At 46.5% G+C, this 26,195-nt stretch overlaps 1 protein-coding gene across 2 annotated transcripts in view; it reads right to left on the reverse strand.

The window, feature by feature from the left end:
- Positions 1–1,794: 1,794 nt before the first annotated feature.
- Positions 1,795–26,195, reverse strand: part of LOC144482009 (vitamin D3 receptor-like) — a 168,080-nt gene continuing 143,679 nt past the window's right edge. The window contains exons 1-2 of one of the 2 annotated variants that reach the window (XM_078201261.1): positions 13,892–14,002; positions 1,795–5,381 (exon numbers count right to left, since the gene is read on the reverse strand). In XM_078201261.1, the coding sequence (XP_078057387.1) occupies positions 4,843–5,381; positions 13,892–13,985 (633 nt within the window). In that variant the 5' untranslated portion in view covers positions 13,986–14,002 and the 3' untranslated portion in view covers positions 1,795–4,842. Of the gene's footprint in view, positions 5,382–13,891; positions 14,003–26,195 lie in introns of those variants that run through there. The other variant, XM_078201260.1, reaches the window with a different exon arrangement.

The following is a 26,195-nucleotide window of genomic DNA, read 5'->3' on the forward strand; positions in this document are numbered from 1 at the left end:
TATAATTGGTGAATATGTATGCAAATAAAGGATTTTAAAAATTGCTTGTTTCTGATTTGTTGTAATTGACTATAATTGCCAAGTTGTTTGTGTGTAACTTCACAAACACTTACAGGAAGGATGTGAGCTTGTTTCTCCTTTTGCACAAGTAATTAAAAGCCTAATATCGATTATGGTGTCTAGCACTGTCTGTACCCAAGTCAACTAAGAGTGCCTAAGGTTACTGGTACCCAAGATCTCCCACATGGACACCTAAAAACTCACTGGACCTAGACAGTATCCTGAAGGACTCACGCAGATATATCCTGGAGCTGAGATGACTGACCACAACATATTCCGATGTGTCAGGTATGACTCCATCCAGTGGCGTTTTGCCCACTGATGCCCATTGACTCCAGTTTTGCTCGAACTACTTAACGCCACAGTTGGTTGAATGGAGCCTTGATGTTAAGGGCTGTCACTCCCACCTCACCTCGAATTCAGCACTTTTGTCCATGTTTGAACCAAGGCTGTAATGAGATCAGCAGCTGAGTAACCCTGGCGGAACCCAAACTGGGCGTCACTGAGCAGGTGCTGCTTGATAGCGCTGTCGATGACCCCTTCCATCACTTTACTGATGATCGAGAGTAGACTGATTGGGCTGTAATTGGCTGGGTTAGATTTGGCCTGCCTTTTGTGTACAGTGCATATCTGGGCAATTTTCCACCTTGCCAGGCAGATGCCTGTGTTGTAACTGTACTGGAAGAGCTTGGCTAGGGGAGCGACAAGTTCTGGAGCACAAGTCCTCAGTGCTATTGCCGGCATGTTATCAGGCCCACTGCCTTTGCAGTATCCAGTGCCCCCAACCGTTTCTTGATATCATGTGGATTGAATCGAATTGGCTGGAGACTGGCATCTGAGATGCTGGGGAACACTGGAGGAGGCCGAGATGGATCATCCACTCGGCACGTCTGGCTGAAGATTGCTTAGAAAGCTTCACTCTGGTCTTTGTGCTGAGCTCCTCCATCACTGAGGATGGCGATATTTGTGAGTTTAATTGTCCACCACTATTCACGACTTGATGTGGCAGGGCTGCAGAGCTTAGATCTGATCCATTAGTTGGGGATCGCTTGGCTCTGTCTATTTTAGGTTTATGCTGTTTCGCATGCAAGTAGTCCTGATTGATTGCTTCACCAGCTGGACAAAAAGGATCATCTGGACTCAACGTCAGCTCTTTTGTCTCCTTACAGATGCTGCCAGACCTGCTGAGATTTTCCAGCATTTTCTCTTTTGGTTTCAGGTTCCAGCATCTGCAGTAATTTGCTTTTACGCTGGAAAACCCAACAGGTCTGGCAACATGTGTGGACAGATACACAGAGTTAACCTTTTGAGTAGACACGCCTCTTCTTCAGAGCTCTGAAGGCGGAAGCGGAGTTAATATTCCAGGTCCATGACTTTTGTCAGAAATGGCCGAAATTAGATAACTGGTCGGCCCTGAACACTTAAATAGTGAAGAGTTTAGTGCGCAGCACAAAAGGGAAGTCGGAGATTGGGCCAAGGACTCGAGAGGTTAAATGTCAAATAAATTTCACATTCTAAGATGAAAGTGAAGAAGTAAAGGAACAAAAGATGTCTTCCAGAGGATGGGTGAAATGAAGGATGGCTGCCATTAGAATGCAAGGTGAAGGCAGAAATAGAGAAATTGCTGAATTGGGGAGAAGATAGTTGTGTGAAAATGAACTGCACCGACACCTACCTTACATCAGTGACTACACTTCTGAAGTATTAACCTCAGTACTGTTAGCAAGCCAAATACAACGTTAAACTGTGACTTTATTCTGCATAATGCTGGCGCACAACATATAGATCCTGTCGCAATGTATTAGATAGCATATTCAATGTAGCTATTATCTGAAGGGTCATCCATCCTCGAAACATTGGTTGTACTCTCTCTCCACAGTTGCTGTCAGACATGCTGAGATTTTTCAGCATTTTGTGTGTTTGTTGTTGACAGTGTACATGCTGTTTGGGTGTATGAAATATTCAAGAAGCTCGCGCCAGTCATGGACTGTAGTGATCTTTGAGTTTGGGCGACACGGTGGCTGGCACTGCTGCCTCACAGTGCCATGGACTCAGGTTCTATCCCCGGCTTGGGTCACTGTCTGTGCGGAGTCTGCACGCTCTCCCCATGTCTGCGTGGGTTTCCTCCAGGTGCTCCGGTTTCCTCCCACAGTTCAAAGAGGTGCAGGTTAGGTGAATTGGCAATGCTAAATTTCCCCTTAGTGTCAGGGGGACTTGCTGGAGTAAATGCATGGGGTTATGGAGATAGGGCCTGGGTGGGATTGTGGTCGGTGTAGACTCGATGGGCCGAATGGCCTCTTTCTGCACTGTAGGGATTTTATGATCATTTTCAGTTATAAGTGAAAGGTCACAGGTACTGGCAGAAATGTAGAACAGAGACCACGGTCAGATTAGTCATGGTGATAACGAATTACAGAACAGGTTGAAGGGGCCGAATGTCCTTCACCTGCTCCTGTTCCATATCTTCATGTGTACTTAATCAAGCATTTTTGTGCTAAATTGATATTAAAAAGACAACAGGATGAGAAATGAACAACCTTTGTTGTTGACTTAAAATGAAGCTTTGATTGTGTCGAGGACACCAAGTATTAGTAACACGGCCTCCTTTGAAATATTCCCAGCGGATCTGACACATTCACTAGACTGCGCCTTGGTTTAAGGTTTCATTCGAAGGAGTGCAGCTTCAACAGTGCAGCATTCCTGCAGCAGTGGGCATCAGCCTCCTGCGTTCCGGCCTCCACAGTTGCTCACTTCCTCATTACAGCCTTCCTTTGAACATAAATAGCTCCGAAAGCTAGTGGCGTTTGCTACCAAATAAACCTGTTGGACTTTAACCTGGTGTTGTTAGACTCCTTACTGTCCAAAGATGTGCAGGTTAGGTGGATTGACCATGCTAAATTGCCCCTTAGTGGCCCAAGATATAGTTTAGGTGGATTGGCAATGCTAAATTGCCCCTTAGTGGCCCAAGATAGTTTAGGTGGATTGGCTATGATAAATTGCCCCATAGTATCCAAAGATGTATGTCAGATGGATTGGCCACAGTACATTGCCCCTTAGTGTCCAAAGATGTGGAGGTCAGGTGGATTGGCCATGTCAAATTGTCTGTTAGTGTCCAAATATGTGAAGGTTAGGTAGTTTGGCTTGCTAAATTGTCCCTTACTGTCCAAAGATGTACAGTTTAGGTGGATTAGCCATGCTAAATTGTCCCTCAGTATCCAAACATGTGCAGGTTAGATGGATTGGCCAAGCTAAATTGCCCCTTCGTGTCCAAAGATGTGTAGGTCAGGTGGATTGGCCATGCTAAATTTTCCCTTAGTGTCCAAACATGTGTAGGTTAGGTAGTTTGGCCATGCTAACGTGCCCCTCCGCATCTAAAGATCTGCAGGTTAGGTGGATTAGCCATGCTAAATTGTCCCTTACTGTCGAAAGATCTGTAGGTTAGGTGGAATGGCCATGCTAAATTGCCCCTTAGCATCCACAAATGTGTAGGTTAGATGGTTTGGCCATGCTAAATTGTCCCTTAGTGTCCAAAGATATGCAGGTTGGGTGGATTAGCCATGCTAAATTGTCCCTTCCTGTTCAAAAATGTGTAGGCTTGGTGGATTGGCCATGCTAAATTGTCCCTCAGTGTCCAAAGATATGTAGGTTAGGTGATTTCCCTGCGCTAAGTTGTCCCTTTCTGTCCAAAAATGTGTAGGTTAGGTGGATTGGCCATACTAAATTGTCCATTCGTGTCCAAAGATGTACAGTTTAGGTGGATTGGCAATGCTGAATTGTCCCTTAGTGTCCAAAGATGTGTAGGTTAGGTGGATTGGCCATGCTAAATTGTCCCTTAGTGTCCAAAGATATACAGTTTAGGTGGATTGGCCATGCTGAATTGTCCCTTTTGTGTCCAAAGATGTGCAGGTTAGGTGGATTAGCCATGCTAAATATGTGGGGTTAGGAGGATAGGGCGGAGTGCTGGGCCTGGATAAAGATGTTCTTTCGAAACATCTTTTCAGACTGAAACGGCCTCCTTCTGCACTTTCGGGGATTCTGTCCTTACTGTGGCTTTTCTTCCCTTTCCTCAACTGTTATCTCTGGTGTACCAACTGGGCTACAGTCTGAACTTCTGTCTCCAAAATTTCACCTCGCTCTCTCTTCCTTGAAGAACCTTCTCCAAACCTCGCGCTTTAACAAGATCTTTGCTTATCTGCCTGATACATCCTTGGACGATGGTCCTGTCTTGTGATGTTTTAGAACAGTGAAGCTGCTCAAGTTGTTACTGCATTCATATTTTATTAAAATTTTAGAATACAGATCGAATACTCATTACTCTAACTCCAGCCCCCTCCACTGTTCCATTGATCTGCTTGGTCTAGATACGGGGGTCTCGACAAAAAAAAGGAAAAAAATCTCAAGTTGCAGTAACAGGAGTTACTGTTTGGCATTTTGAGAGCTGATGATGCAATTACCCAATGTGAAGATAGTTTCACAAGACCAGCAAGAAATTGAAGTGGCCTCACCGTCAACATTCGCTTTCTTGCAAAATTCTCTTCCATATTTTAAGGACAGGAAAGGGTACTTGTGTAACTTCAGCAGATTACATGAATCACAATGATAGCAATCGCATGTTGCTCACAGCTGGACTGGACACGACCACAGGTTCAAATAATGCTTACGAGAGGATGAAAGGATAACGTCAAAGCCTGTGTCTATGTTGAAAGAACGAACTTCTCAAAAGTGACCGACAAATAGTGAACCGAATGAAGTCTGGACAGTAGGGATCTTAACTGGAGAGAATCAAATGCCCTGCAGAACGTTCAGGCCTGAATGTGTTAAGAGCTCTCCATTCCATAGCGCAAAGGCTGGAACTAGCGGCATGTTGAACTCCGCTGTTATTGTGCTCACAACAGCCGCTTTCTCAATGTCTATTAAACTGAGCTTCCTGGTGTCACAGTCCAGGAGAAAGCCTACTCGATCAGGCTTCCCAAAGAAGTCAACTGGCACCATCTCATTGGACGTCATGGAGTACCACTTCCGCTGGAGATAAGCATACGCCCAGGAACAGTCATTGGCACCAATGCATTCTTCTCGTGACATGCTTGCCTCTGCCACGCCGATTCGAAACTCCCGTGACCGCTTCACTGTGACCTCCCAGTAATGCCTCCCAGTTGAAAGAGTCACATCGGCCAAGACCACAGCCCACTCTCTGAAACGCTCAGGATTTTTTGGCACTTTACTTGGGTCAATACCAATCATGCGGTAGATGACTCCCGTCTCTTTTTTGAAAAGGTCCAAGCAACTATGGGCTGTCTTTTCATCCAGTTTGAAATTTAAATCTATAAATGAAAAAGAAACACAATGCTACACAGTGCTCCTTAAGATATATTGCTTAGGAGACATTTCCAGTTAGTCAGGGGCAAGCAATCTTAGGTTCAAAGATTTCTCATCAATCAGCTTCATTACAAACTGTTGAGGCTTAATGTGGGGGAGAGGGACAAAAGGAATGAGAGGTTTGCAAGGAATTAAATGGAGGGGAGGTCAGGAGGAACAGTGGTCAGACAGGGAATGAGAATGTGACTGGAGCTTGGGGAGAGGGAGAAACTAGAATCTTGGTGTTGGGTCTCGGGGTGGGGGTGGTGAAACATGGGGTGGAGAAAAGAGAGTAGGAACTTGAGGCATTTTAGCTTGGGTGGATGGGGGGGGGGGGGGGGGGGGGGGGGGGAGAGAGCGGGGAGAGAGAAAGAAAGGGCTGGATGAGCAAGGAGCAGAAGATGGGCGTGGAACCAGCATTTTTCTCAGAAGCAGCAGCAATGAGGGAGTGAAGAGTGAAACCAGGGGACTTCATTGTGGGTAAACAGTGATAGATTGTATCCATTGGTGGACAAAGTGAATGAATTAGGGTCCTCACTCGATAAAAAAACATAAAAGGTTCGTGAATAAGAGCTAAGAGACAGTGCGGTGCTTCATGTGGTGATTGAGGTGGAAAAAAAACATCATTTCAGTCGAAATGGGATAAATAATCGTGAAGGATAAATATGACAGGATCTGGGCAATCAGGGTTAAATAAGAACTGGGGGCTGAATTATTTCATGCAGTGCTGTTCTTTGAATATTTTTTGATCAAAGTCTAGAGTGGTTTATAAATATTGATGGATGGGTCCTGTCAGATATCCCCCAAAGGTGAAGTCGCATGGGATCAGAGGTGAGCTGGCAAGGTGGATACAAAACTGGCTCGGTCAAAGAAGACAGAGGGTAGCAGTGGAAGGGTGCATTTCTGAATGGAGGGCTGTGACAAGTGGCATTCCTCAGGGATCAGGGCTGGGACCTTTGCTGTATATATACGTATATATGATTTGGAGGAAAATGTAACTGGTTTGATTAGTAAGTTTGCGGACGACACATAATTTGGTGGATTTGCGGATAGCAATGAGGACCGTCAGAGGATACAGCAGGATATAGATCAGTTGGAGACTTGGGTGGAGAGATGGCAAATGGGAGTTTAATCCGGACAAATGTGAGGTAATGCGTTTTGGAAGGTCTAATAAGGATAGGAAATATACAGTAAATGGCAGAACCCTGAAGAGTATTGATAGGCAAAGGGATCTGGGTGTACAGGTACACAGGTCATTGAAAGTGGCAATGCAGGTGGAGAAGGTAGTCAAAAAGGCATATGGCATGCTTGCCTTCATCGGCCGGGGCATTGAGTTTAAAAATTGGCAAGTCATGTTGCAGCTTTATAGAACCTTAGTTAGGCCGCACGTGGAATATAGAGTTCAATTCTGGTCGCCACACTACCAGAAAGATGTGGAGGCTTTGGAGAGGGTACAGAAAAGATTTACCAGAATGTTGCCTGGTATGGAGGGCATTAGCTATGAAGAGAGGTTGGAGAAACTTGGTTTGTTCTCACTGGAACGATGGAGGTTGAGGGGAGACCTGATAGAAGTTTACAAGATTATGAGGGGCATGGACAGAGTGGATAGTCAGAAGCTTTTTCCCAGGGTGGAAGAGTCAATTACGTGGGGGCACAGGTTTAAGGTGCGAGGGGCAAGGTTTAAAGGAGATGTACGAGGCAGTTTTTTTACACAGAGGGCGGTGGGTGCCTGGAACTCGTTGCCGGGGGAGGTAGTGGAAGCGGATACGGTAGTGACTTTTAAGGGGTGCCTTGACAAATACGTGAATAGGATGGGAATAGAGGGATATGGTCCCCGGAAGCGTAAGGGGTTTTAGTTCAGACGGGCAGCATGGTCGGTGCAGGCTTGGGGGGCCGAAGGGCCTGTTCCTGTGCTGTAATTTTCTTTGTTCTTTGTTGTTCAAATACCAAGCTCACTGCCTCTGTATTCACTCTTGATTTGGTTCTGCCCAGTCTGTGCTAACCAGTTTTGATGTCGGAACTCTAAGAATGAATTTAGTCTTATCACGCTGCCCAGTTCCCATGGAAGCAGAGTCTGAGGAGATGGGGAGAGATGTGGCTTATTGAATGTGGGAATGATTGATGAGCCTGACTACACCTTGGGCAGTGCAGGAGAATCCAGGCTATGGTTTTAGAGTTAGCGATCAGCAAGGTAAAAGGATTACCATTAACATTTCCAAGAATGACACCAGGAGAACTACCCTGCTCCCTGAAAAATGTTCTGGGAACTTTTGTGACCACCCAAGCCTTGCGCACATAATACTGCTACAGTGCAGTAGTGAGGGAGCGCTGCACTGTCCCTCAGATAAGATGTTAAACTGAGGCCACATTTCCCCCATCAGATGAATGTAAATGATTTAATGACCACTATTTAACGAGCAGGGGAGTTCTTCCAGTGTCCTGGTCATTAGTGATTTATTGCACAACCTCAACAAGTTACAATGAACCTTTAACTGTTTCTCTCGCCACAAATGCTGACTGACTTTTGAGTGCTTTCAGGATTTGAGATACGTATTTTACCCAACACTGATGAGCTGGGCATTATTTCACTGTTCTGGGGTTTTGCCGTACACAAATTTCCTACAATAGTGACCACACTTCCAAAGTGCTGCAGTGGCTGCAAGCCTTGTTGGGATGTCCTGAGGCCCTGAAAGGGGCTACAGCAATGCAAGTCTTTCTTTGGGAACACTGGAAGTGAGGGCAGGATTTGCGCAAAGAACAGGCACTTGGCCCAGCTGACCAGTGGTGAGAATTCTGGGAGCTGGCAATGCAGCAGGAACCAGGTGGGAGGCTGGAGCCACTGTCCCGCCCCGCACAAAAGGGCAGAATCTCAGCATCTTTAAAGATTTTCTGGGGCTCCCTGCCCCACTGGCGATGCTCAGCCGCACCCACCTGTGCATCTTACCAAAAGTGGTCAATTGAGGAGTGCCGTCATTAATGGCAGAATGTGCATTTTACTGAGCCACAAAGCTGTCCAGCTGGCAGTGCCACTGCTGGGTGTTGCTGGAGGCAGGGTAGAGTGCGGTGCCTAAAGATGAAGGAAAGTTTAAATTATCTGTGGAGGGAGAATCCCCTGACTCGACAGGACGGCCTGTGGTTCTGTAACTGAAGTGGCAGTGGGGATTGGGTTGGAATAAATAGAGAACGCTCTGCTGGCCCCCTGGCCTGATGCTGGGAAGCTGTCTCCAGGGACCTAGCAGGCTTTGCCCACAGCCTGGAGCCGTCTGCAGCTGGTAACATCCTGGCGGTCCCCGCAATATGGCCCCAAGTAGCAAACTAACTGGCACGAGCATCATTGAAAAAAAGAGACATGCTGTCAAAGCTTTTCATCTTGCACTTATCAGGACAGACGCAAGAATGCCAAATTTTAAAGAGAGCTACAATTTATACTGCATGAGAAAAGGGGATGATTGGTTGGCAAATTGACCCGAATTGGACAAGTTGTTGCCATAGAGAATACCCGAGGGAACTACTCATGTTCAAACATACAGAATGCCTGGACATGTTCCTTTAGCCTGCACAGGTCAGGTCCCTGCTCGTGAATGTGTGCATCTTCTTGCAAGTGTAGGTAAGCCACATTGCGAGACTGACTGATAATCAAATGTCACCTCTTGCAAAGACTATATGCAACCTGCCTATCAACAGGAACACTCTGCCATGTACACGTTTGACTTTGCAACCGTATTCACCAATATGCCACTCTACGAAGCCACGGACATTTGCGTCACATCACAATATCATGACAATCTAGATATTCTCGGAATCTGTATTAATTGAACTTATGAACTTAATAACTCGCACAGTTGAATTTAGCTTGAACAACCATGTCTGCCCAAATAGATGGCTATGGGTTCTGGGCCCAGATCGCACCAACATTTTTGTTGGTTTCCATAAGAAACAAGTTTTTGATAGAATTACCCTATAGCTCCTACTCCCTTGCATATTTCCAATAGGTAGTTGATATGTTTCCTATATTTGAATCTGCAAAAATTTCCTTCTAAACCTTAATGCTTCCATCCTACATTCAAATTCATCTTTAAATTGGTGTAGTGTAACAAGCTCCTGTTCCTCAACGTTAAGAAATCCGTGAATGGGTTCTCTACTGCTGTTTACCACAAGCCTACTTTCACTGGTCAATATACACATTGGGATTCCTACACCATGCACTGCAAGATTGTAAATAAGGCTGGATGCTCACTGTACATGTTTGACACTGAAATAAGGCACATCAAAGCTATCCTGAAATAACGGCTACGCCGATCAGATCACTGCTTGCTGCATATCACACATCCTCATGAACAGGCCTAAGGACATCATGTTTGGACCTGAAAAGTGCCCAGTCTACCTCAAATTACCCCGGAAGGGTAAAATACCTCAAATACTTGAGCAACAGGTAAATTTAGGCCTCTCATGCTGCTACAAACATGAGCGGTGTTTTCCACTAATAGGATGCTGCTGTCAAACCAAAAGGACTGTCTATCACACATATGAGTAATGTGTTGTATGAATTTCAATGCCTGTGAGATGCCAGGTCTGTAGCCTGAACATCCCAATGATTGGCGGATTGTATCAAACAGTACGCTTCTTCAGATGTTCAGAATCAGCAGAATACTGGCCACACTTAACCCGTGCTGGCAAAACGCAGAACATAACATCTAACTTTCAGTGTGATTGGGCAGCACCTGCTGAACAATCCTAAGTGTATTGTTTTTTTGTTCTTGCATGGGATATCTGTTTCGCTGGCTAGATCAACATTTATTGCCCACCCCCAATTGCCCTCGAAAGGGTGGTGGCGAACTGCCTTCTTGAACTGCTGCAGTCCATGTGGTGTAGGTACACCCACAGTGCTGTTAGGGAGGGAGTTCCAGGATTGTTATTGGACATCAGTCAGTCCATGTGGTGTAGGTAAACCCAGTGCTGTTAGGGAGGGATTTCCAGGATTTTGACCCAACGACAGTGAAGGAACAGTGATATATATCCAAGTCAGGATAATGGATGACTTCCAGGTTGGGATGTTCCCATGTGCCTGCTGCTCTTGTCTTTCTAGGTGGTAGAGGTCACAGGTTTGGAAGGTGTGCTAATTACACTAGCAGCAATTATGATTATCAGCTGTCTTACAATGTAGCTTATGGTTGCTAGAATGTACACATATTCTTAGTAAGAGTTTTAACAACACTAGGTTAAAGTCCAACAGGTTTATTTGGTAGCAAATGCCATTAGCTTTCGGAGCGCTGCCCCTTCGTCAGATGGAGTGGATATCTGCTCTCAAACAGGGCATACAGAGACACAAAATCAAATTACAGAACACTGATTAGAATGCGAATCTCTACAGCCAACCAGGTCTTAAAGATGCAGACAATGTGAGTGGAGGGAGCATTAAGCACAGGTTAAAGAGATGTGTATTGTCTCCAGACAGGACAGCCAATGAGATTCTGCAAGTCCAGGAGGCAAGCTGTGGGGGTTACTGATAGTGTGCCATAAACCCAACATCCTGGTTTAGGCCGTCCTCATGTGTGCGGAACTTGGCTATCAGTTTCTGCTCAGCGACTCTGCGCTGTCGTGTGTCGTGAAGGCCGCCTTGGAGAACGCTTACCCGAAGATCCGAGGCTGAATGCCCGTGACCGCTGAAGTGCTCCCCCACAGGAAGAGAACAGTTTTGCCTGGTGATTGTCGAGCGGTGTTCATTCATTCGTTGTCGTAGCGTCTGCATGGTTTCCCCAATGTACCATGCCTCGGGACATCCTTTCCTGCAGCGTATCAGGTAGACAGTGTTGGCCGAGTAGGTACCGTGTACCTGGTAGATGGTGCCACGACACCACACAACCCTGCCACAGCAACCTCTGCAAGACGTGCCGGATCATCGACACGGATGCCATCATCTCACGTGAGAACACCATCTACCAGGTACACGGTACATACTCTTGCAACTCGGCCAACGTTGTCTCCCTGATACGCTGCAGGAAAGGATGTCCCGAGGCATGCTACATTGGGGAAACCATGCAGACGCTACGACAACGGATGAATGAACACCGCTCGACAATCACCAGGCAAGACTGTTCTCTTCCTGTGGGGGAGCACTTCAGCGGTCACGGGCATTTAGCCTCTGATCTTCGGGTAAGCGTTCTCCAAGGCGGCCTTCACGACACACGACAGCGCAGAGTCGCTGAGCAGAAACTGATAGCCAAGTTCCGCACACATGAGGACGGCCTAAACCAGGATGTTGGGTTTATGGCACACTATCAGTAACCCCCACAGCTTGCCTCCTGGACTTGCAGAATCTCATTGGCTGTCCTGTCTGGAGACAATACACATCTCTTTAACCTGTGCTTAATGCTCCCTCCACTCACATTGTCTGTATCTTTAAGACCTGGTTGGCTGTAGAGATTTGCATTCTAATCAGTATTCTGCAACTTGATTTTGTGTCTCTGTATGCCCTGTTTGAGAGCAGATTTCCACTCCATCTGACGAAGGAGCAGCGCTCCGAAAGCTAATGGTATTTGCTACCAAATAAACCTGTTGGACTTTAACCTGGTGTTGTTAAAACTCTTACTGTATTTACCCCAGTCCAACGCCGGCATCTCCACATCATCACATATTCTTATGCAGGGCCATGTTCCCTGCAGGCAAATGCAAAATGTCTAAGCAATGTATTTTTTTCTAAATAAAAAATAAGTGGGAGACAAGCGCTCCCTGGTGCATCGACATAGCAATGTCTCAACCAATATCAGCCAACTTGTCAACCAATCAGCCCCCGACGTTTCTCAAATAAAAACAGAAAATGCTGGATGCACTCAGCAGGTTTGGTAGCATCTGTGGAGAAAGAGAGTTAGCGCTGAATTCATATTAAAGTCCTGTTCTCCTGGAAATTTGGTCTTCTTGCATCTATAACCCCCTTCCTACCCCCACCCCCAACCTCATCACAACCTCACCCTCATCACCCACCCCGTGAGCCCTACCCTACCCCTTGACACCATTCTCTTGACCCCATCCTCATCCCCACCCCCTTGACCCCATCCCCACCCCGTTGACCCCTACCCCACCCCGTTGGCCCCTACCCCCTGAACCCCAATCATGACCCCTCCACCAAATCTTGACCCCTACACCAAACCTTGACCACTACACCAAATCATGAGCCCCACCCCTTGATCCCGACCCACCCCTTGACCCCCAACCCCTACCCCCTTGACCCCTACCTCAATCTTAATCCCTTGACTCCTACCCCTTGACCCCTACCTCAATCTTAATCCCTTGACTCCTACCCCTCGACCCCTACCTCAATCTTAATCCCTTGTCTCCTACCCCTCGCCCCTACCTCAATCTTAATCCCTTGACCCCTACCCCTTGACCCCTACCTCAATCTTAATCCCTTGACTCCTACCCCTCGACCCCTACCTCAATCTTAATCCCTTGACTCCTACCCCTTGACCCCTACCTCAATCTTAATCCCTTGACTCCTACCCCTCGACCCCTACCTCAATCTTAATCCCTTGACCCCTACCTCAATCTTAATCCCTTGTCTCCTACCCCTTGACCCCTACCTCAATCTTAATCCCTTGACTCCTACCCCTCGACCCCTACCTCAATCTTAATCCCTTGACCCCTACCCCTTGACCCCTACCTCAATCTTAATCCCTTGACTCCTACCCCTCGACCCCTACCTCAATCTTAATCCCTTGACTCCTACCCCTCGACCCCTACCTCAATCTTAATCCCTTGACTCCTACCCCTCGACCCCTACCTCAATCTTAATCCCTTGACTCCTACCCCTCGACCCCTACCTCAATCTTAATCCCTTGACTCCTACCCCTTGACCCCTACCTCAATCTTAATCCCTTGACTCCTACCCCTTGACCCCTACCCCTCGACCCCTACCTCAATCTTAATCCCTTGACTCCTACCCCTTGACCCCTACCTCAATCTTAATCCCTTGACTCCTACCCCTTGACCCCTACCCCTCGACCCCTACCTCAATCTTAATCCCTTGACTCCTACCCCTCGACCCCTACCTCAATCTTAATCCCTTGACTCCTACCTCAATCTTAATCCCTTGACCCCTACCCCTTGACCCCTACCTCAATCTTAATCCCTTGACTCCTACCCCTCGACCCCTACCTCAATCTTAATCCCTTGACTCCTACCCCTCGACCCCTACCTCAATCTTAACCCCTTGACTCCTACCCCTCGACCCCTACCTCAATCTTAATCCCTTGACTCCTACCCCTCGACCCCTACCTCAATCTTAACCCCTTGACTCCTACCCCTCGACCCCTACCTCAATCTTAATCCCTTGACTCCTACCCCTCGACCCCTACCTCAATCTTAACCCCTTCACCCCTAACCCACCGCCGAGCTGAACAATTCCCGAACAGCTTCGGCTCTTCAAGTTCTGCAAATTGCGGTCGCACTGAGCTTCATATAGACCAGCATCAATACCCACAGCGTCTGGGAAGCTCCCTGGCGCCAGGCCGCGTCCTCGTCAGCAGCAATCCCCCGGCTCCAGCTCCTCGGAAGAGCCGCCAAACGGCCGCCATCTTCACGTCCCGCCAAGCGGAGCGTCCGCGCGCAGCCAGAGCGGCGTCAGGGCGTGATCGTGCGCGGCGTCAGGGCGTGATCGTGCGCGGCGTCAGGGCGTGATCGTGCGCGATATTGGGGGTGAGCAGCAGTTTGGCTGCTGGTCAACTGCAGTTAGAAGTTTAACAACACCAGGTTAAAGTCCAACAGGTTTATTTGGTAGCAAAAGCCACACAAGCTTTCGAGGCTCTGAGCCCCTTCTTCAGGTGAAGAAGGGGCTCAGAGCCTCGAAAGCTTGTGTGGCTTTTGCTACCAAATAAACCTGTTGGACTTTAACCTGGTGTTGTTAAACTTCTTACTGTGTTTACCCCAGTCCAACGCCGGCATCTCCACATCACAACTGCAGTTGCCAGAGCGCCATTCCCCAGCTTCACTCAGAGTTTCAACGCACAGCTTGACTCTCCCAGCGCATCACAACAACAGCGGCGATGGCCCAGTGCTAATATTGCTATGGGGAGAATGGGGATGCGAAAAATATCAGCTATGATTGAATGGTGCAGCAGACTCGATGGGTTGAGTGGCCTAATTCTGCTCCTATGTCTTATGGTCTTCACTGAGTGGCTGGGTTGGTAGGGCAGTTAAGTCCTTGATGGCCTAGTGGTATTATCGTTAGACTATTAACCCAGAAACTCAGCTAATGTTCTGGGGACCCGGGTTCAAATCCCACCACAGCAGATGGTGGAATTTAAATTCAATAAAAAATATCTGGAATTAAGAATCTACTGATAACCATGGGGTCCAAAGATGTGCAGGTTAGGTGGATTGGCCATGCTAAATTGACCCTTAGTGTCAAAGGGACTAGCAGGGTAAATGTGTGGGGTTACAGGAATAGGGCCTGGATAGGATTGCTGTTGGTACAGACTCGATGGGCTGAATGGCCTTCTGCACTGTAGGGATTCTGTGAAACTTGGGTCAGCACAGCACCAGTGACCTGGGTTCAATTCCAGCCTCAGGTTGTTTGCACATTAACATGCAATCCCTATAGTGCAGAATCAGCCCATCAAGTCTGAACCAACTCTGACAGAATATCTTCCCAGAACCTACCCCACCTTGGCAAGTAGAATTAAGGAGAACCCTAAGGCGTTCTATAAATATGTGAAGAGTAAAAGGATGAGACGTGAAGGAATAGGGCCCATAAAAGGTGAAGGCGGGAAAATCAGTACGGAACCAGTAGACATGGCAGAGGTGCTCAATGAGTATTTTGCCTCGGTTTTCACAGAGGAGAAGGACATGGGTGGATGTACTGTGGGCGTGCGGTGGACTGAAAAGATTGAGTATGTGGACTTTAAAAAAGAGGTTGTGCTGGAATCTTTGAATGGCATCAAGATAGATAAGTCGCCGGGTCCAGATGGGATGTACCCCAGGTTACTTTGGGAGACGAGGGAAGAAATTGCAGAGCCTCTGGCGATGATCTTTGCGTCGTCGATGGAGACGGGAGAGGTGCCAGAGGATTGGAGGATTGGGGATGTGGTTCCTATTTTCAAGAAGGGGAATAGGGATAGCCCAGGAAATTACCGACCAGTGAGTCTAACCTCAGTGGTTGGTAAGCTGATGGAGAAGATCCTGAGGGACAAGATTTATGAGCATTTAGAGAGGTTTAGTATGCTCAAGAATACTCAGCATGGCTTTGTCAAAGGCAGATCGTGCCTTACAAGCCTGGTGGAGTTCTTCGAAAATGTGACTAAACACATTGACGAAGGGAAAGCGGTAGATGTGGTTTATATGGATTTTTGCAAGGCGTTCGATAAGGTCCCCCATGCAAGGCTTCTAGAAAAAGTGAGAGGGCATGGGATCCAAGGTGCTGCTGCCCTGTGGATCCAGAACTGGCTTGCCCAAAGGAGGCAGAGAGTGGGTATAGATGGGTCTTTTTCTAAATGGAGGTCGGTCACCAGTGGTGTGCCCAGGGATCTGTTCTGGGACCCCTGCTGTTTGTCATTTTCATAAATGACCTGGATGAGGAAGCGGAGGGATGGGTTGGTAAGTTTGCCGACGACACGAAGGTTGGTGGTGTTGTGGATAGTCTGGAGGGATGTCAGAAGTTACAGAGGGACATAGATAGGATGCAAGACTGGGCGGAGAAGTGGCAGATGGACTTCAACCCAGATAAATGCGTAGTGGTCCATTTTGGCAGGTTAAATGGGATGAAGGAGTACAATATAAAGGGAAAGACTCTTAGTACGGTAGAGGCTCAGAAGGACCTTGGGGTCCTGGTCCATAGGACTCTAAAATCGGCCCCGCAGGTGGAGGAGGTGGTTAAGAAGGCGTATGGTGTGCTGGCCTTTATCAATCGAGCGATTGAGTTTAGGAGTCCGGGGATAATGATGCAGCTATATAAGACCCTCGTCAGACCCCACTTGGAGTACTGTGCTCAGTTCTGGTCGCCTCATTACAGGAAGAATGTGGAAAAGATTGAAAGGGTGCAGAGGCGATTTACAAGGAGGTTGCCTGGATTGAGTGGCATGCCTTATGAGAATAGGCTGAGGGAGTTCGGTCTTTTCTCCTTGGAGAGACGTAGGATGAGAGGAGACCTAATAGAGGTATATAAGATGTTGAGAGGCATAGATCGGGTGGACTCTCAGAGGCTTTTTCCCTGGGTGGAAATGGCTGCTACGAGAGGACACAGGTTTAAGGTGCTGGGGAGGTAGGTACAGGGGAAATGTTAGGGGGAAGTTTTTCACACATAGGGTGGTGGGCGAGTGGAATCGGCTGCCGTCAGTGGTGGAGGAGACAAACTCAATAGGGTCTTTTAAGAGACTCCTGGATGAGTACATGGGACTTAATAGGATGGAGGGTTATAGGTAGGCCTAGAAGGTAGGGATATGTTCGGCACAACTTGTGGGGCTGAAGGGTCTGTTTTGTGCTGTAGTTTTCTATGTTCTATGTTCTAAACTCTGCCCCACCCTATCCCTGTAGCCTTACACATTTTGCATGGCTAATCTGTAACTCCTTTCCACATCACCACAGGAATGTTTGTAATCTGATTGCAAACCAAGGAGTTTGTACCTTTCACAGAGTTCCCCATTACCATGAGAATTAAGTACCGTCCTCCCTCAAATCAGCCCCCCCCCCGCCACTAACTTCTGACTTTCCGTACCACCCATCCTTCATGTGTCACACTTACAACCCCTCCTTTGCTGTTCCAAAGTCCATGTGAATCCTCTTTCAGTCAAAAATGTGCTATTGACTCCCTTATATGTCAGCATTTCATGTATCTTTGTGAAGCTCCAGTTTCCCTCTGCCTTCCAGTGTTCCTCATCCTCCTTGCTCCTCTGCCTTCCATCGTGCCCCCTTCCCCCCCCCCCACTCAGCCCTTGAAGAGCTTCCTACCATGTTGTCCCTCCCAGTGTTCATCATCCCCGTCCTTTCCTCACGCCCAACCCTTGTTGGAATGTTTGATTCTGTAAGTGGAGTTCTGCCCGAGTCCCCGCTACACAGTGGTGTCCTTGTCAACAAGTGTCAGCCAGTCGGAACAGAAGATGCCTGCGCTCCACAACGGTGGTCGCAGTACTGATTAGTGTCTGAAAGTGTCGTTCTGCATGATTACTGCAGTGTAGTGGTGTCCTTGTGGACAATGTCAGCAAAGAGCAGGAACAGACTAAACCTACAGCCCCAGCAGTGTGGCATTTATTTCAATGAGAGGTAGGCTATGTATGTTGCATTCACCTCAAAGTCACGAGTGAACTGAGGTCTTGACTAGTGCACGTCGGACATTTTCAAACAGGTTTGAGGCTGACGTAATTTCCTGCTGCCAATCGTCCACAGCCCTCATTGTATGATTTGCCAAGACACTAATCCGAGCCAGGTTTAAGTGGAACCCATCCTAACAGAACAGCTCCCTCTTTCCTGAGTATTGATGCTCGTGTCCCATGAATTGAAACCTCAGTTTTCGACATCACTCTTAGCCACACGCTTAATCCTCTAATCTGCTTGACCCTACATCAATTGGCATATAAGCAGACAATTATTACCAGCGAGATTCTGGCCTGAATCTTTGTCGAGGTGGAGAAGGCTGTTAGGGGCGAGGTGGGGGTGGGTAATGGCAGTAGACTGTAGTTTGCACATCCGTGGATCACGGAGACAGCTGCTCATGTAGAAGTGCAGCTGCCTTCAATCCGATGCAACTTTCATTGCACAGCTTTCTGGAATACAAATTGTGGGCTTTATGCTTTTCCGAAGAAGGGTGGATTGGCGGTGCTAGGTTCTCCCTCAGTGTACCTGAACAGACGCCGGAGTGTGGCTACTAGGGGATTTTGGGCTGCACGGTAGCACAGTGGTTAGCACTGCTGCCTCACAGCGCCAGGGACCCGGGTTCAATTCCCGGCTTGGGTCGCTGTCTGTGTGGAGTTTGCATGTTCTCCCCGTGTCGGCGTGGGTTTCCTCCAGCTGCTCCGGTTTCTTCCCACAGTCCAAAGGTGTGCTGGTTAGGTGGCTTGGCTATGCTAAATTGCTCCTTAGTGCCTTGGCGACTAACTAGGGTAAATGCATGGGGTTATGGGGATAGGGCCTGGGTGGATTGTGGTCAGTGCAGACTCGATGGGCCGAATAGCCTCCTTCTGCATTGCAGGATTATATGTCTAAAGTCTAAACCTACTGGAGTTACTCAGAGAGGTAGGGTATCCTTTTAGCAAAGGTCAGGTGCCTTTTAGGATGTTAGAGTGGACATGAATGTGTCTAAAAAAATGGATAAACTCATAGGAACTGTTAGTGCATTGATATCTCCTACTGTTCAATTTTTAAAAAAATCTGCAGTTCAGAAAAATCCTTGCTTGCTATTTCACTCTGTTGATATAAGCCTGGGGGTTATCGTTCTAGAGTTGGTGCTGCAAGACTTGTATCATTTTCACAGTGGAGTGCCACACTTACAACTGTGATTCTTGCCAGCAGAGGGAGCGGACGAGCCTGTTCCCAGCAGAAAGCCGGCTGCGGAGTTGTAGAGCGTCATTGCGCCGGTGCCCTGATTCCTCCCACACCCCCCCCCCCCCCCCCCCCCCCAAAACTGGTCATGGGCCCACCCCTTCAGGACCCACCTCTTGGCACTGCCTGGCAGAAGTGCCAGGATGCCAGACTGGCTGTGCCCAAGGGGCACTTTCTGGCCCCGCCCCTGACCACCCAGAGGGTCTCAATGGCCTCAGACCCCCCCAACGAGGTCATCACGTCAGATCCTTGTTTGTGGGGATCATATGTGATCCTCGCCAGTGAGGACCTCGACCGGCAAGCAAGTAAGGACACGTGAGTCTGGACGATTGCGTCCGGAACTCTCTAATTATGTTTAAATTAAGAAATTAATATTTAAAGGGCGTGGGGCCGATTTCCAAAACGGTTTCTTATTTTGTGTCATAGAATGCTTACTAAAATTTCAAGAAAAACAGCTCATCTTGGGCAACTGGGAGATGAACTTCCCATTCGATGGTGCTAGCTGCCATACTTTGGTGGAATCTCTACAAGTGTTTGATTATACATCAGGAAATGACACCTGTGAAATCTGCCACTTCCTGTCCTAACACTCACCTCCCACATGCAACATGGAAACCCACACAAAAGGAGGAGAATGTCGAGCTATTCCACCCTGTGAAAGATGACTGCATGTTAGCCAATCATGGTTCGGCACCAAAGGCAGCGGTCAACTTTTGTAGCCCCAATCTTCCCATTGGAGAGAATCAGTGATACTGACAAGCAGCAGCAAGCATCTAAAATGGCAAATATATGGTACCAAGACAAACTCAATATTGATGTGTATTGTTGCTGTACTTGCCTTCAGGAAGAGGAGCGGAAAGACAGACCTGTGGGAGATACTCACAGAGTGGGAAGTGGATAAATATAGCTCAGGGAGTGCAGTTTACATCACTTTCAGTAAGAGGAGCAGAGAGATGGACCTGCGGGAGATACTCTCAGAGCGGAGAGATGGACCTGTGGGAGATACTCTCAAGAGCGGGCAGTAGAACTTCCAAGAATCTGGGAACGCGCGGTGTTTGGGGAAAAAAAGTGAACAGTGGCATCACCGGAATTATTTGATTGGCTGTTCGGGAGGGTGCCTCAGAAGGCAGTGGAGACGGGGTGATTGAATATTTTTGAGACGGAGGTAGATATTTGTTAGACAGGGGAATCAAATGTTATCGGGGGGGTAGATGGAAATGTAGAATTCAAAACACAAAATCAGACATGATGGTGTTGAAAGATTGAGGAGTCAAATGGCCTATATGTGCTGCTATTTCACGCTCATGTAGAAAGAGCTGGAAATTAGAAAAACAAAGTTTTAAATAATTGCTGGATAGTTGAAATGTTTTAACTATTAGTTGGAGTTTTCAGTACAGTAAGGTTTATCACAGTTGTAAGGTTTATTCAGTTGGAGCCCAAGTAGAATAAAGTTAACTTAAGTAACTCAAAGTAAAATAAAGTTAATGCAATTGAAGTAACGTTCAGGCATGACAGGGCCGCTTTGGCGCGTTGAATGCGTGTCCTGTAGCATGTGAGAAATCATGGACACCATGACTTAGATGACCACATAAGCATGAAGAGTCACCAGGTGTGGAAACGTGAGCTCGGACTTGATTCACTGTGGCGCATCCGCGAAGCTGAGATCTACGTGGATAGCACATGCAGAGAGATCGTCACACCACAGGTTAGAAACATGGAGGTAGAAAGTGAATGAGTGACCACCAGACAGGCCAAAAGAGTCAGGCAGGTAGTGCAAGAGTCCCCTGAAGTCTTGCTCACTAATTGGTTCTCTGTTTTGGATGCTGGCGAGGGCATTGGTTCCTTGTAGGAGTCTAATCAGAACCAAGTTCGTAGCACCATAAATGATTCAGCTGCACAAGAGGGGAGGAAAAAGGGGACCGCAGTAGTGATGGATTCGTTAGTTAGGGAAACAGACAGGCATTTCCGTGGCTATAGACGTAACTCCAAGATGCTATGTTGCCTGCCTGGTGCCAGGGTCAAGGATGTCATGGAGCAGCTGCAGGACGTTTTACTGAGGGAAGGTGAACACCCGAGGTCATGGTCCACGTCTAAGGTAGGAAGGGAGGGTGAGATCCTGAAAGCAGATTTTAGGGAGCTGGGAGATCGAACAGTTGGACCTCTAAAGCTGTATTCTCAGGATTACTTCCAATACCACATGCCAGTGAGCATAGAAATAGGAGAATTGAGTAATTGATCACATGCTGGAGAACTGGTGTTAGGGAGAGGGCATCAGAATTCTGAGGCATTGGGACCAGTTCTGGGGCTGGTGAAACCTGTACAAGGTGGATGGGCTGCATCTTTGTAGGGCCAGGACTAACATCCTTCCAGGGAGATTTGCTAGTGCTGTTAGGGAGGGTTTAAACGAGATCGGCATGGGGAATGGGAACCTGAGAGGGAGCTCAAATTGGAGGGAAGCAAAACTGATAAAAGGAAGTAGTGAAAAGCATTGACAAGCATCAGACATGATCAGAATAGAGAATAATATTAAGAAAGCAGAATTAAAGACACTCTGGCCGGAATTTACCGGCCGTTCATGCCAGCGGGATTCTCTGATCCCACTGCAGCGAACAGAGATTCAGCTGAGTTCCAAATTCTCTGGCCTCGCTTACAGCAGCGGCCGGCTATGAACAGCTGGAGAATTCCGGCCTCTATCGGAATACATGTAGCATTTTCAAAAAGGTTGATGGTTTGAATGCACGGATTGAGGTAAATGGGTCTGATTTAATTGCCATTATGGAGACGTGGCTACAGGGTGACCAAGATTGGGAACTGAATATCCAAGGATATTCTGCATGTCAGAGGGATAGGCAAGAAAAGGGAAAGGAGATGGGGAAGCACTCCTAAGGGTAAAGATCAGTACATTAGTAAGATTAGATTAAAAGGTAGATTCAGTTTGGGTGGAGTTAAGAAACAGCAAGGGGCAGCAAATATTGGTTTAAGAGTTGGTAGCAATCTCTTGTGGCAAGGTTGGGCATGGTATAAACCAGGAAATTTGAGATGCATATAACATGAGTAATGCAGTAATAATGGGTGATTTCAATTTCCACATGGACTGGATTAACCAAATCAACAGTGGAGGGTGAATTCCGAGGGGCAATGATTGAAAAGTTAGCGGGATTGAAGATTACTAAATCTCCTAGACCAGATGAGCTTCATTAGAGAGTGTCAAAGGAGAGATAGTGAATGCATTTCAAAATGCTATAGATTCTGGAGAGGTTCCTGCAGATTGGAAAGTAGCAAACGTGACCCACTATTTAAGAAAGGAGGAAGAGAGAAACCGCAGAAAATATGTTTTGACATCAATTGTAGGGAAAATGTTAGAATCTATTATAAAGGATGGGATAAATGGACATTTCGAAAAGAATGGTAAAATTGGGCAGAATCGACATGGACTTGTGAAAGGGAAATCATGTTTGACAAACCTGTTGGGAGATTTGAGGATATTACTTGTAGCATGAATAAAGGAGAACCAGTGGATGTAGTGCATTTGTATTTTCCGACAGTCTCACACAGGAGGTTAGTAAATAAAATTAGAGCATATGGGATTGGGGGTAATATACTGTTAGGGGTTGAGAATTGGTTACAGACAGAAAGCAGAGAATAGGAATAAATGGATCATTCTTAGGATGGCAGGCTGTGACTTGTGGGGTACTGCAAGGATCAAAGCTAGGTCCATAGCTGTTCACAATCTACATAAATGATTTGGATGTGGGGACCAGCTGTACCATTTCCAAATTTACTGATGACACCAAACTGGATGGGAATGTAAGTTGTCAGGAGGATGCAAGGAGGCTTCAAGAAGATTTGAACGGGCAAAGTGAATGAGTAAAAACATGGCGGATGGAATATAATGTGAATAAGTGTGAAGTTAGATAAGTGGTAGGAAAAAAAGGCAGAATATTTCTTAAATGGTGAGAGGTTGAGAAGTGCAAAGGATCTTGGTGTCCTTGTTCATGAGTCAGTAAAAGCTAGCATGCAGATGCAGCAAGCAATTGAAGGAAATCAAATGGTACATTACTTTTCATCGCAAGGGTATTTGGGTACAGAAGGATGTCTTGTTGCAGTTATGTAGAGCTTTGGTAAGCAGCACCTGGAGTATTGTTTTGGTCTCCTTACCTAAGTAAGGATCCACTTTCCGTAGAGGGAGTGCAATGGAAGTTCACCATGGGATTGTCATGAGGAGAGCTTGAGGAAAGAGGAACTGTATTCTCTAGAGTTTTGAAGAATGAAGGATGACTTCACTGAAACTTACAAAATTCCTACAGGGTGCGACAGGGTGGCAGTGGATAAGGGCTTGAATTTTCCAATCTCGTATGCCCTGCCACTGCTGCCAACAAGGACAGGGAATTTCAGCACTTAACCAAAACTCCATTCACTCCAGCAGAACTGGAGAATCCCAGCTGCGTGCGAGGTCAGAGAATTCTGGCCAAGGTGATTCCCTTGGCTTGTGAGTCTAAAACTAAGGTACATGATCTCAGAATAAGGGGCAGGCCATTTCAGACTGAGATGAGGAGGAATTTCTTTACTCAGAGGGTGGTGAATCTCTGGAATTCTCTCCCCCAGAAGGTTGTGGAGGTTCAATCATTGAACATGTTCAAAACAGATATCAATAGATTTCTGGATACTAATGACATCAAGGGCTATGGAGTTAGTCTGGGAAAGTGGCATTAAGCTGGATGATCAGCCATTATGAAATTAAATGGCGGAGCAGGCTCGATGGATCGAATGGCCTATCCCTCTTCCTATGCGAGTGGCAAGTATCAGCTTCACATATGTAATTCCCATCACGTGTTCCTGATTTCAGCTGGGCTGGGAAAGGTGAATGATCTGGAGAGGATGAGCATTTAATTGCAGGTAGAATGTGTGTAAATAAAGATCAAAGAACAAGCCATATCAGGACAGCTGCCATACACCTTAAAACTGAATACATTGGAAAACTGCAGTGTGTGGAGATCCAGAGAACCTAAATGCAAGGAAAAGCAACTTTAAAGTGGGGTCAATAATAAAACTGAAATGAGAGCCAAATATGTATTTCATATATCTTTAATAGAGTTTCAAATTACATTCTCTGTACAATAATTCTTGATACAATAAAGTAGAACAGAACAAGGAGGAGATACAAAGACTGGGCAATTACATTTTTCTCAAACAAGAACAAGTTAAAATGAACAAAACCAACTCAGCTCAAATCAGAAAGTAGAGTTTCAACACTTAATGACTCAAGTGTAAAACAAACCAAAAATCTAACACTAGCCGGGATTCTCCAACCTCGCTTGTGGCTGGGATTTTCTGGTCCCGCTGCAGTGAATGGAGATTTAGCTGACTGCCAAATTCTGTGTTCTCACTGGCAGCGGTAGCGGGGCATGAGAGACTGGAGAATTCCGGCTGTTTTCTTTACAGGAATAAGGAGTTAGCAACAAGTCATCAATTTGCGCAGTGCTGGGGACCAACCATCTCTACGTACCATTTTAACACCCGACTGCTATAAGATGAAATGGCAATGCTGAATAAAAGAAATTGAGGCCGGGATTTTCCAGTCGTTCACGCCCCTCCGCCGCTGCCAGCGAGGATGGAGAATTTGGCACTCGGCCAAATCTTCATTCACTGCCGCGGGACCGGACAATCCTGCTGGCGTGAACGGCTGGAAAAATCCGCCCTAGCTTGGTTTCTCTTTCCACAGATGTTGCTTGACCCGTGTTTCAACATGTTCTGTTTTTATATCAGATTTCCAGCATCTGTGGTATTTTGCTTTTGGCGAAATAAAAAAAAAATGGAATACAAGGACAGAAAATTGAAAACATAAATAGATGCTGCAGTTACAGACAAGCCATTGTGGGATGGGATATTTGAGTTTCAGAACTCCAAAATTTGCAACAATAAATTTAATAGGCTAGAAGTCAAACTCAGTCCTATTCAAAAACAATGGCATCCTGTAACTCATCAATTCTTTATCCAAAGAACATTCTATAGAACAGTACTCTTAAATTATTAACCTCTTGTCCCACCCTTCTTAAAAGTGCAAATTTGTAACGGAGTATGATGCAAGTCTGCAATGTCAGTAGACTACTTAACTGTGGGAATCATCAAAACCCATCCCAAACTGATTCTCAAGAGATATATCCACATGTATACTCATCCAGCAAGAACCAGGAGTCAGACTCATTTATTGCCCTACCAAAGCCATTAAGTTGAGGCTCATTGCAGTGACTACTCTTATCCCTGACAAGGTCAGCCTACTTCAGCACAGATCAAGAATCAGACCTGGTCCTTTTGGCTCAGTACTGTAGCATGTGGTATATTTGTCCATCAGGGGTGGGGATTTGCCCTGAATTTTACTTCCCACGGTTTGATGTTGATAATCGAGCCATTCCCCCGATTACAAAGGTGTTAAGCTCTAACAGTTAGTGTTAACATAACATTCAATCTCTCAGAGGCTAGCGATGACTCGAGGTCAAGCATTCTTTCCAAAGACTTCAGTTATTCAGCATTGGAATTGTGCTGAACTTTGGTTATTTTAAAATCAATATCGTAGAATCCCTACAGTGCAAAATGAGACCATTCAGCCCATTCTCAGCATAATATTAGGAGGAAGGGAACATTTAGTGCAGTGCCCTACCCAGTAATAACAGCTTTGCAGTCCCTAACTTGGGGTTTAAGAAGTTTATGATCAAGGGCACTTAATGAATGACATCCTTTGATAACACACGCAAAGGAAATGGGGAATGCAAAGGGAGTTGGAAATTGGTGCAAGTCAGGCTTTAATAGATCAGCTGTGGATTATGCTGGTGAGAGAGAATACCTGAGAAAATGTCAGAAACTAGACTAAGATATATGTATATTCGGAAAAATAGTGGAGCAGGCACGTGGGACTGAATGGTCCTCCTGTTCCAAATTCATGTGTTCCTAATTCGTATTTGGGACAGCATTCGAGCCAAAAGGGATCAAAAAAGCATATAACGTAATGAAAGATGGGAAATGTCCAGAGGCAGCTGATATGAGTTCTGATTCCTAGTTACAATTATAAATGAGGTCAGTAAGTTCTCTGTGGCAAGTGTCAAACAGGAGATCCCTGGATTCAATTCACATAATTGGACAGAGGCAGATTTTTAAAAAGTCACCAAGTTAACTGCTGTTCACCATACTGAGCATTGTTGCTGCAAGGAACTCTGTGGGCTACATTAAAAAAAGATCAGCCTACAGAAGTTAAATCTGCT

Source organism: Mustelus asterias, chromosome X, assembly GCF_964213995.1.
Source record: "Mustelus asterias chromosome X, sMusAst1.hap1.1, whole genome shotgun sequence".
NCBI lineage: Eukaryota > Metazoa > Chordata > Chondrichthyes > Carcharhiniformes > Triakidae > Mustelus > Mustelus asterias.